General features: G+C 60.4%; 1 protein-coding gene across 2 annotated transcripts; it reads right to left on the bottom strand.

Moving 5' to 3' along the window:
- Positions 1-9: 9 nt before the first annotated feature.
- LOC106899445 (dnaJ homolog subfamily A member 1-like) lies at positions 10-11,575 on the bottom strand. Of its 2 annotated transcripts, XM_014961259.1 has the most exons (7): positions 11,391-11,575; positions 11,091-11,289; positions 10,097-10,201; positions 9,776-10,003; positions 3,576-3,806; positions 3,358-3,458; positions 10-428 (listed from the first exon to the last, which is right to left on the bottom strand). In XM_014961259.1, exons 1-7 carry the CDS (start codon positions 11,520-11,522, stop codon positions 201-203), a joined length of 1,224 nt encoding a protein of 407 aa, XP_014816745.1. In that variant the 5' UTR covers positions 11,523-11,575; the 3' UTR covers positions 10-200. The 2 variants fall into 2 exon arrangements, with proteins under 2 accessions (XP_014816745.1, XP_014816744.1); XM_014961258.1 differs by lacking the exons at positions 9,776-10,003; positions 10,097-10,201; positions 11,091-11,289; positions 11,391-11,575 and adding exons at positions 7,157-7,384; positions 7,478-7,590.
- Positions 11,576-11,699: the final 124 nt, after the last annotated feature.

Below are 11,699 nucleotides of genomic sequence, written 5' to 3'. Positions count from 1 at the left end.
GGTGGGGGGGGGGCACCAAATTTGGCTCCCCTGGGGGAAGGGGAGGGGGGGGAGTGCTGTCGGAAAGGTGACCTATGTACATCCCTGAACGTGCCTGCTCTCCGAGCGCTAATTTTCTCTCCCCCCCCCAAAAAAAACCACCTCCCAACCTCCCATCTTTCCCCACCGAGCTGCCCCACGGCCCCCGGCCCCGCCACCGGCTACGAGGTCTGGCACTGGACGTGCTGGCGCGAGCCGTCCTCGAAATCGTCCTCGTGATAGGCCTCCCCCGGGTACGAACGACGGCCAGGCCCCCCCTGGAAGGTGTAGTCGCTGAGTTCCACCTCCTCCGTCTCCTCGGTGGCCATCACCTCCTCCTGGGGGGGGAAGAAGGCCTGGAGCTGGCGAAGGCGGTCGGTGGGGAGCCAGCCGGGCTCCGGGAACTTCACCTGGGGGAGGAGAGAGGACATGGGAGAGAAGGATGGACACTTGGGGACAAAGGGATGGACACCTGGGAACAGAAGGATGGACACTTGGGGACAGAGGGTCCCCAAGGGGGACCTCCTTGGGGAGGGGGGAAGAAGGCCTGGAGTTGGTGAAGGTGGGTGGTGGGGAGCCAACCGGGCTCCGGGAACTTCACCTGGGGGAGGAGAAAGGACATGGGAGAGAAGGATGGACACTTGGGGACGGAGTGTCACCAAGGGGGACCTCATGGGGGGCGGGGAAGAAGGCCTGGAGTTGGTGAAGGTGGGTGGTGGGGAGCCAGAGAACTTCAGCTGGGAGAGGAGAGAGGACATGGGAGAGAAGGATGGACACTTGGGGACAGAGGGATGGACACCTGGGGACAGAGGGATGGACACTTGGGGACAAAGGGATGGACACCTGGGGACAGAGTGTCACCAAGGGTTAGGGGGAAGAAGGCCTGGAGTTGGTGAAGGTGGTCGGTGGGGAGCCAGCTGGGCTCTGAGAACTTCACCTGGGAGAGGAGAGAGGACATGGGAGAGAAGGATGGACACCTGGGGACAAAGGGATGGACACCTGGGGACAGAATGTCACCAAGGGGGACCTCCTGGGGGGGGAAGAAGGCCTGGAGTTGGTGAAGGTGGGTGGTGGGGAGCCAGCCGGGCTCTGAGAACTTCAGCTGGGAGAGGAGAGAGGACATGGGAGAGAAGGATGGACATTTGAGGACAGAGTGTCACCAAGGGGGACCTCTTGGGGGGGGAAGAAGGCCTGGAGTTGGTGAAGGTGGTTGGTGGGGAGCCAGCTGGGCTCTGAGAACTTCAGCTGGGAGAGGAGAGAGGACATGGGAGAGAAGGATGGACATTTGAGGACAGAGTGTCACCAAGGGGGACCTCTTGGGGGGGGAAGAAGGCCTGGAGTTGGTGAAGGTGGTTGGTGGGGAGCCAGCCAGGCTCTGAGAACTTCAGTTGGGAGAGAGGACATGGGAGAGAAGGATGGACACTTGGGGACAGAGGGATGGACACCTGGGGACAGAGTGTCCCCAAGGGGGAACCTCCTTGAGGGGGGAGGAGAAGGCCTGGAGTTGGTGAAGGTGGGCAGTGGGGAGCCAGCTGGGCTCTGAGAACTTCAGCTGGGAGAGGAGAAAGGAGAAAGGACATGGGAGAGAAGGAGGAAAATTGGGGACAGAGGGATGGACACCTGGGGACAGAGTGTCCCCAAGGGGGAACCTCCTTGAGGGGGGAGGAGAAGGCCTGGAGTTGGTGAAGGTGGGCAGTGGGGAGCCAGCTGGGCTCTGAGAACTTCAGCTGGGAGAGGAGAAAGGAGAAAGGACATGGGAGAGAAGGAGGAAAATTGGGGACAGAGGGATGGACACCTGGGGACAGAGTGTCACCAAGGGGTGGGGGGAAGAAGGGCTGGAGTTGGTGAAGGTGGGTGGTGGGGAGCCAACCGGGCCCTGAGAACTTCAGCTGGGAGAGGAAAGAGGACATGGGAGAGAAGGATGGACACCTGGGGACAGAGTGTCACCAAGGGGTGGGGGGAAGAAGGGCTGGAGTTGGTGAAGGTGGTCGGTGAGGAGCCAGCTGGGCTCTGAGAACTTCACCTGGGAGAGGAGAAAGGACATGGGAGAGAAGGATGGACACCTGGGGACAGAGTGTCACCAAGGGGGACCTCCTGGGGGGGGAAGAAGGCCTGGAGTTGGTGAAGACGGTCGGTGGGGAGCCAGCTGGGCTCTGAGAATTTCAGCTGGGAGAGGAGAGAGGACATGGGAGAGAAGGATGGACACTTGGGGACAGAGTGTCACCAAGGGTTGGGGCGAAGAAGGCTTGGAGTTGGTGAAGGTGGTTGGTGGGGAGCCAGCTGGGCTCCGATAACTTCAGCTGGGAGAGGAGAGAGGACATGGGAGAGAAGGATGGACATTTGGGGACAGAGGGATGGACACCTGGGGACAGAGGGATGGACACCTGGGGACAGAGAGGACGGACACCTGGGGACAGAGGGATGGACACCTGAGGACAGAGGGACGGACACACGGGGACAAAGGGATGGACACCTGGGGACAGAGGGACGGACACCTGGGGACAGAGAGGACAGACAGCTGGGGACAAAGGACGGACACATGGGGACAGAGGGACGGACACCTGGGGACAGAGTGTCACCAAGGGGGACCTCCTTGGGAGGGGGGAAAGAAGGCTTGGAGTTGGTGAAGGTGGTCGGTGGGGAGGCAGCTGGGCTCTGAGAACTTCAGCTGGGAGAGGAGAGAGGACATGGGAGAGAAGGATGGACACTTGGGGACAGAGGGATGGACACCTGGGGACAGAGGGGATGGACACGCGGGGACAGAGAGGACGGACACCTGGGGACAGAGGGATGGACACACAAGGACAAAGGGAAGGACACCCGGGGACAGAGAGGACGGACACGCAGGGACAGAGGGATGGACACCTGGGGACAGAGGGATGGACACCTGAGGAGAAAGGGATGGACACCTGGGGACAGAGGGACGGACATGCGGGGACGGACACGCGGGGACAGAGTGATGGACACCTGGGGACAGAGGGGACGGACACCTGGGGACAGAGGGATGGACACACAAGGACAAAGGGATGGACACGTGGGGACAGAGGGATGGACACCTGGGGACAAAGGGATGGACACCTGGGGACAGAGGGATGGACACCTGGGGACAAAGGGATGGACACGTTGGGACAGAGGGGACGGACACCTGGGGACAGAGGGACGGACACCTGGGGACAGAGGGACAGACACCTGGGGACAGAGGGACAGACACACAGGGACAGAGGGGACGGACACGCAGGGACAGAGGGATGGACACCTGGGGACAGAGAGGATGGACACCTGGGGACAGAGGGACAGGGACAGAGGGCCATCAAGTCCTGCCCAGCCCTGGTTCCTCACCTGGAACTGCACGATGAGCTTCCCCTTCTGGAAGGGGCTCCTGTAGACGGGCATCCCCTCGTTGGGGACACACTTGACGTCCCCAGGTCGGATCACGTCACCTGAGAGAGAGAGATGAGCGTCACCTTGTTGTCCCCACCACCCCCTCAGGGTTGGGGGGGGGTCACACAGAGTTCTAACCCCCCCCTTCCCTCCAGCCCCGTCCCACCCCACCCCACCTGGTTGGGAGGAGATGAGGAGGGTCCTGTTGTCCAGGGTGCGGATGACCTGTCGGCAGCCGCACAGGGCGTCTGCCAGGCTGATCTCCCTCTTGACGATGAGGTCGTCGCCGCTGCGTCGGAAAACGGGGTGTTCCTTCTGATCCAGGACGATGATGATGTCCCCGGGCTCCAGGCCGGGAACTTGGTCCCCTTCCTCGTGGAAGGTGATCTTCTGCCCGTCCTTCATGCCTGAGGGGAGCGAGGGGAGAGCTCAGGGTCTCAGGGGCCGTTTTTGGGGTGACCTCGCTCCCCAGGTGGGTCCTTTATTGGTTTTGGGGGTGACCCCACTCCCCAGGTGGGGTCTTTTATTGGTTTTGGGGGTGACCTTGCTCCTCAGGCAGGGCCCTTTATTGGCTTTAGGGTGACCCGTTCCCCAGGTGGGGTCTTTTATTGGTTTTGGGGTGACCCCGCTCTCCAGGTGAGGTCTTTTATTGGTTTTGGGGTGACCCCGCTCCCCAGGTGGGGTCCCTTATTGGTTTTGGGGTGACCCCGCTCTCCAAGTGAGGTCTTTTATTGGTTTTGGGGTGACCCCGCTCCCCAGGTGGGGTCTTTTATTGGTTTTGGGGGTGACCTTGCTCCCCAGGCAGGGTCCTTTATTGGTTTTGGGGTGACCCCGCTCCCCAGGTGGTCTTTTATTGGTTTCGGGAGTGACCTTGCTCCCCAGGTGGTCTTTTATTGGTTTCAGGGTGACCCCTCCCCACGTGGGGTCTTTTATTGGTTTTGGGGAGACCCTACTCCCCATGTGGGGTCCTTTATTGTTTTTGGGGGTGACCCCACTCCCCAGGTGGGTTCCCTTATTGGTTTTGGGGATGACCCCACTCCCCAGGCAGGGTCCTGTATTGGTTTTGGGGTGACCCCGCTCTCCAGGTGGGGTCTTTTATTGGTTTTGGGGTGACTTTACTCCCCAGGTGGGGTCTTTCATTGGTTTTGGGCGTGACCTTACTCCCTAGGCAGGGTGCTTTATTGGTTTTGGGGGTGACCTCACTCCCCAGGTAGGGACTTTTATGGGGTTTGGGGTGACCTCGCTCCCCAGGTGGGGTCCTTTATCAGTTTTGGGGTGACCCCGGTCTCCAGGCAGGGTCTTTTAGTGGTTTTTGGGGTGACCCCGATCCCCAGGCAAGGTCCTTTATTGGTTTTGGAGTGACCCTGCTCCACAGGTGGGGTCCTTTATTGGTTTTGGGGGGACCCTGCTCCCCAGATAGGGTCTTTTATGGGTTTTTGGGGTGACCCCTCTCCCCAGGTGGGGTCCCTTATTGGTTTTGGGGTGACCCTGCTCCCCAGGCGTGGTCCTTTATTGGTTTTGGGGGTGACCTTGCTCCCCAGGTGGGGTCTTTTATTGGTTTTGGGGTGACCCCACTCCCCAGCTGGGGTCTTTTATTGGATTTGGGGGTGACCTTATTCCTCAGGCAGGGCCCTTTATTGGTTTTGGGGTGACCTTGCTCCCCAGGCAGGGTGCTTTATTGGTTTTTGGGGTGACCCCACTAGCCATGTGGGGTCCTTGACGGGTTTTGGGTGACTTTACTCCCCAGGTGGGGTCTTTCATTGGTTTTGGGTGTGACCTTGCTCCCTAGGCAGGGTGCTTTATTGGTTTTGGGGGTGACCTTGCTCCCCAGGTGGGGTCTTTTATTGGTTTTGGGGTGACCCCATTCCCCAGGTGGGATCTATTATTGGTATTGGGGGGGACCTTCCTCCCCAGGTAGGGTCCTTTATTGGTTTTGGGGGTGACTTTGCTCCCCAGGTGGGGTCTTTATTGGTTTTGGGGGTGACCCGCTCCCCAGGCTGGGTCCTTTATCGGTTTTTGGGGTGACCCTGCTCCCCAGGCAGGGTCCTTTATTGGTTTTGGGGTGACCCCAGTCCCCAGGCATGGTCTTTTATTGGTTTTGGGGGTGACCTTGTTCCCTAGGCGGGGTGCTTTATTGATTTTGGGGTGACCCCACTCCCCTGGCAGGGTCCTTTGTTGGTTTTGGGGGTGACCCCGCTCCCCAGGTGGGGTCTTTTATTGGTTTTTGGAGTGACCCCACTACCCAGGTGGGGTCCTTTACTGGTTTTGGGTGACTTTACTCCCCAGGTGGGGTCTTTCATTGGTTTTGGGTGTGACCTTGCTCCCTAGGCAGGGTGCTTTATTGGTTTTGGGGGTGACCTCGCTCCCCAGGTAGGGACTTCTATGGGGTTTGGGGTGACCGCGCTCCCCATGTGGGGTCCTTTATCAGTTTTGGGGTGACCCCGCTCCCCAGGCAGGGTCTTTTATTGGTTTTGGGGTGACCCCATTCCCCAGGTGGCATCTTTTATTGGTTTTGGGGGTGACCCGCTCCCCAGGCTGGGTCCTTTATCGGTTTTTGGGGTGACCCTGCTCCCCAGGCAGGGTCCTTTATTGGTTTTGGGTTGACCCCAGTCCCCAGGCAGGGTCTTTTATGGGTTTTGGGGGTGACCTTGCTCCCCAGGTGGGGTCCATTATTGGTTTTGGGATGGTTTTGGGGTGACCCCATTCCCCAGGTGGCATCTTTTATTGGTTTTGGGGGTGACCTTGCTCCCCAGGTGGGGTCCATTATTGGTTTTGGGAGTGACCCCACTCCCCAGGTGGGGTCCTTTATTGTTTTTGGGGTGACCCCACTCCCCAGGCGGGGTGCTTTATTGGTTTTGGGGGTGACCTTGCTCCCCAGGTGGGGTCTTTTTTTGTTTTTTGGAGTGACCCCGCTCCCCAGGTGGGGTCCTTTATTGGTTTTGGGGTGACCCCAGTCCCCAGGCATGGTCTTTTATTGGTTTTGGGGGTGACCTTGTTCCCTAGGCGGGGTGCTTTATTGATTTTGGGGTGACCCCACTCCCCTGGCAGGGTCCTTTGTTGGTTTTGGGGGTGACCCCGCTCCCCAGGTGGGGTCTTTTATTGGTTTTTGGGGTGACCCTGCTCCCCAGGTGGGGTCTTTTATTGGTTTTGGGGGTGACCCTACTCCCCAGGCAGGGTCTTTTATTAGTTTTGGGGTGAACTTGCTCCCCAGGTGGGGTCCCTTATTGGTTTTGGGGTGACCCCATTCCCCAGGTGGCATCTTTTATTGGTTTTGGGGGTGACCTTGTTCCCCAGGCAGGGTCCTTTATCCGTTTTGGGGTGACCCTGCTCCCCAGGTGGGGTCCTTTATTGGTTTTGGGGTGATCCCGCTTCCCAGGTGGGGTCTTTTATGGGTTTTGGGGGTGACCTTGCTCCCCAGGCGTGGTCTTTTATTGGTTTTGGGGGTGACCTTGTTCCCTAGGCAGGGTGCTTTATTGGTTTTGGGGTGACCCCACTCCCCAGGCAGGGTCCTTTGTTGGTTTTGGGGGTGACCCCGCTCCCCAGGCGGGGTGCTTTATTGGTTTTGGGGGTGACCTTGCTCCCCAGGTGGGGTCTTTTTTTGTTTTTTGGAGTGACCCCGCTCCCCAGGTGGGGTCCTTTATTGGTTTTGGGGGTGACCTTGTTCCCTAGGCGGGGTGCTTTACTGATTTTGGGGTGACCCCACTCCCCAGGCAGGGTCCTTTATTGGTTTTTGGGGTGACCCCGCTCCCCGTCTCACCTTTATCCAGGTGAACGCTGAGGATCTTCTTCTCCCTCACGACCTTGCGGCCGTTGCAGGTGAGACAACAATCCCGAGGCCGGATCCACTCGCCCTGCCCCTGGCACTGGGAACACACCGTCTGGATCTGCTGGATCATACTGGGACCCAACTGGTGGATGCGAACCTCCATCCCCGAGCCGTGGCACTTGGGGCACCTTCTCTGGGCGCCCTCCCGCACCCCACAACCTGTGGGGAGAAGAGGCAGAGGGGTCAGTATTCGGGTTGAGGTGCTGTGGGGGGGATCCCCAGGCACTCCCAGTCCTCCCAGTAAGGACTCACCCCCGCATTTCCTGCAGATGATGTTCTTTTGGAGGGAGAGCTTGCGCGTGGTGCCGTTGTAGAGGTCCTCCAGCGACACCGAGAGCTGATGGACCACCGTTTTCCCTGGATGGAGGAAGGAGAGAACCCGGATCAACGCCCGGATCAGAAGGGGAGAACCCGGATCAGCGCCCGGATCAACGCCCGGATCAACGCCCGGCCCCACGCCAGCCCCCTGAACCATGACCAGATGGGATGGTGGCCACCACCACCGGGCATCACCGCTCCTCCACGGGGAGTGGTGGCTCAAAATTCCCTTCCAGAGACAGCCCTGCTCAATACCCTGCTCCCCAGGTGGGGTCCTTTATTGGTTTTGGGGTGATCCCGCTTCCCAGGTGGGGTCTTTTATGGGTTTTGGGGGTGACCTTGCTCCCCAGGCGTGGTCTTTTATTGGTTTTGGGGGTGACCTTGTTCCCTAGGCAGGGTGCTTTATTGGTTTTGGGGTGACCCCACTCCCCAGGCAGGGTCCTTTGTTGGTTTTGGGGGTGACCCCGCTCCCCAGGCGGGGTGCTTTATTGGTTTTGGGGGTGACCTTGCTCCCCAGGTGGGGTCTTTTTTTGTTTTTTGGAGTGACCCCGCTCCCCAGGTGGGGTCCTTTATTGGTTTTGGGGGTGACCTTGTTCCCTAGGCGGGGTGCTTTACTGATTTTGGGGTGACCCCACTCCCCAGGCAGGGTCCTTTATTGGTTTTTGGGGTGACCCCGCTCCCCGTCTCACCTTTATCCAGGTGAACGCTGAGGATCTTCTTCTCCCTCACGACCTTGCGGCCGTTGCAGGTGAGACAACAATCCCGAGGCCGGATCCACTCGCCCTGCCCCTGGCACTGGGAACACACCGTCTGGATCTGCTGGATCATACTGGGACCCAACTGGTGGATGCGAACCTCCATCCCCGAGCCGTGGCACTTGGGGCACCTTCTCTGGGCGCCCTCCCGCACCCCACAACCTGTGGGGAGAAGAGGCAGAGGGGTCAGTATTCGGGTTGAGGTGCTGTGGGGGGGATCCCCAGGCACTCCCAGTCCTCCCAGTAAGGACTCACCCCCGCATTTCCTGCAGATGATGTTCTTTTGGAGGGAGAGCTTGCGCGTGGTGCCGTTGTAGAGGTCCTCCAGCGACACCGAGAGCTGATGGACCACCGTTTTCCCTGGATGGAGGAAGGAGAGAACCCGGATCAACGCCCGGATCAGAAGGGGAGAACCCGGATCAGCGCCCGGATCAACGCCCGGATCAACGCCCGGCCCCACGCCAGCCCCCTGAACCATGACCAGATGGGATGGTGGCCACCACCACCGGGCATCACCGCTCCTCCACGGGGAGTGGTGGCTCAAAATTCCCTTCCAGAGACAGCCCTGCTCAATCCTTGGGATTGGCAGCAGGAATAGGAACAGCTTTGAGCCCAGCTTGGGGTGAGGGCTCAGAGGAACCTCCAGGAGGGATCTCCAAGCCCAGATCCTGCCAGCGTGGGTCAGGAATGGCTCAAAGCCCAGGGCCCCTGGTTGCCCTCCGGGTGGTTATCGCCCCAACCCGGCCGGAGAGGCTCTACCCGGAGTCAGGGTCTTTTATTGGTTTTGGGGGTGACCCCGTTCCCCAGGTGGGGTCCTCTGTTGGTTTTGGGGTGACCCTGCTCTCCAGATGGGGTCTTTTATGGGTTTTGGGGGTGACTCTACTCCCCAGGTGGGGTCTTTTATTAGTTTTGGGGTGAACTTGCTCCCCAGGTGGGGTCCCTTATTGGTTTTGGGGTGACCCCATTCCCCAGGTGGCATCTTTTATTGGTTTTGGGGGTGACCTTGTTCCCCAGGCAGGGTCCTTTATCCGTTTTGGGGTGACCCTGCTCCCCAGGTGGGGTCCTTTATTGGTTTTGGGGTGATCCCGCTTCCCAGGTGGGGTCTTTTATGGGTTTTGGGGGTGACCTTGCTCCCCAGGCGTGGTCTTTTATTGGTTTTGGGGGTGACCTTGTTCCCTAGGCAGGGTGCTTTATTGGTTTTGGGGTGACCCCACTCCCCAGGCAGGGTCCTTTGTTGGTTTTGGGGGTGACCCCGCTCCCCAGGCGGGGTGCTTTATTGGTTTTGGGGGTGACCTTGCTCCCCAGGTGGGGTCTTTTTTTGTTTTTTGGAGTGACCCCGCTCCCCAGGTGGGGTCCTTTATTGGTTTTGGGGGTGACCTTGTTCCCTAGGCGGGGTGCTTTACTGATTTTGGGGTGACCCCACTCCCCAGGCAGGGTCCTTTATTGGTTTTTGGGGTGACCCCGCTCCCCGTCTCACCTTTATCCAGGTGAACGCTGAGGATCTTCTTCTCCCTCACGACCTTGCGGCCGTTGCAGGTGAGACAACAATCCCGAGGCCGGATCCACTCGCCCTGCCCCTGGCACTGGGAACACACCGTCTGGATCTGCTGGATCATACTGGGACCCAACTGGTGGATGCGAACCTCCATCCCCGAGCCGTGGCACTTGGGGCACCTTCTCTGGGCGCCCTCCCGCACCCCACAACCTGTGGGGAGAAGAGGCAGAGGGGTCAGTATTCGGGTTGAGGTGCTGTGGGGGGGATCCCCAGGCACTCCCAGTCCTCCCAGTAAGGACTCACCCCCGCATTTCCTGCAGATGATGTTCTTTTGGAGGGAGAGCTTGCGCGTGGTGCCGTTGTAGAGGTCCTCCAGCGACACCGAGAGCTGATGGACCACCGTTTTCCCTGGATGGAGGAAGGAGAGAACCCGGATCAACGCCCGGATCAGAAGGGGAGAACCCGGATCAGCGCCCGGATCAACACCCGGATCAACGCCCGGCCCCACGCCAGCCCCCTGAACCATGACCAGATGGGATGGTGGCCACCACCACCGGGCATCACCGCTCCTCCACGGGGAGTGGTGGCTCAAAATTCCCTTCCAGAGACAGCCCTGCTCAATCCTTGGGATTGGCAGCAGGAATAGGAACAGCTTTGAGCCCAGCTTGGGGTGAGGGCTCAGAGGAACCTCCAGGAGGGATCTCCAAGCCCAGATCCTGCCAGCGTGGGTCAGGAATGGCTCAAAGCCCAGGGCCCCTGGTTGCCCTCCGGGTGGTTATCGCCCCAACCCGGCCGGAGAGGCTCTACCCGGAGTCGCCGAGACGCTTCCCTCGGCCTCTTAATTACCCTGCTATTAAATCGTGCCACTTCAGCAAGAAACGAGGTGGCGAGTCACCTCCTCCCCCGTGACCCAGGCCAAAAAACATCCGCGGAGTCACCGGAGCCAGCCCTGCACGCCCTGCGTCGTCTCGCAGCAGCCTCCCCCCCCGGGAGGCTCCCGGGGAGCCCTGGGCAGAATTGGGGTGACTCAACCCCAGCCCCGGGGACGGCGGGGGAAAGCTGGGACAGGGCCGGGCTCTTTGAAGAAGGGGGCAGATGGAGAAAGTAATGAGGCTTGACGAGGAACGGCGTCGGGCCGCGCACCGCCGGGGGAAGGAGGTGGCCCACGGGGCCACCAACCCAATTTCGGTGACCCCCCCGGCGCCGTGTCGGGGTGTCAGTCCCCCCCAACCTCCTCCCAGCACCCCACCAGGTGATGGTGATGATGATGATGGTGGGTCTTTCTTCCCCTGGGTACCTCGTCTGTCTGCCCGGCCCCGCATCCGCACGCCCCCGCCGAAAAAGAGGTCGAAGATGTCCATGGGGGAGCCGAATCCGCCGCCCCCCCCGCGGTTGCCCAGGCCCCCCTCCTTCATGGCCCGCTCCCCGCCGCGGTCGTAGAGGGCCCGTTTGTGGGAATCCGACAGCACCTCGTAGGCTTGGGAGATCTGCTTGAACTGGGGGGGAAAAAAAGGAAGAGGGGAAAAGGGGAGTGAGATAAGGGGGGTTTGAGCCTGGTGGGGGTCCCGGGGGGGTGGTTTGGGGGTGCTGTGGGTACCCGCTCGCCCTCGCTGGGGTTCTTGTCGGGGTGGTAGCGCAGCGCCAGGCGGCGGTAGGCCCGCTTGATCTCGTCCAGGCTGGCTCCCGGCCGCACGCCCAGCAGGTCGTAGTACCCCGTCTCCTTCACCATCTTCTTCCTCACGTGCTGGAGGGAGGACAGACCCCTCAGCACCGGCCCGGGACCCCTTCCCAGCTCACAACACCCCTCCCCAGCCCAGGACACTCCTTCCCCACTCCATGACACCCCTTCCCAGGCCAGGACACCCCTCCCCACCCCAGGACACCCTTCCCCAGGCTGTGACACCCC

Source organism: Calidris pugnax, unplaced genomic scaffold, assembly GCF_001431845.1.
Source record: "Calidris pugnax isolate Ruff unplaced genomic scaffold, ASM143184v1 scaffold371, whole genome shotgun sequence".
NCBI lineage: Eukaryota > Metazoa > Chordata > Aves > Charadriiformes > Scolopacidae > Calidris > Calidris pugnax.
Note: the sequence above shows the minus strand (reverse complement) of the source record. Positions and strands in the feature narration are given on the sequence as shown.

Coding starts and splice junctions, on each gene's coding strand:
- LOC106899445 (XM_014961259.1), bottom strand. CDS start 11,522: ATGGTGAAGGAGACGGGGTACTACGACCTGCTGGGCGTGCGGCCGGGA. Junction 10,004..10,096: donor CATCTGCAGGAAATGCGGGG/GTGAGTCCTTAC, acceptor TTCTCCCCACAG/GTTGTGGGGTGCGGGAGGGC. Junction 3,807..9,775: donor CAGCGTTCACCTGGATAAAG/GTGAGACGGGGA, acceptor CGCTCCCCTCAG/GCATGAAGGACGGGCAGAAG.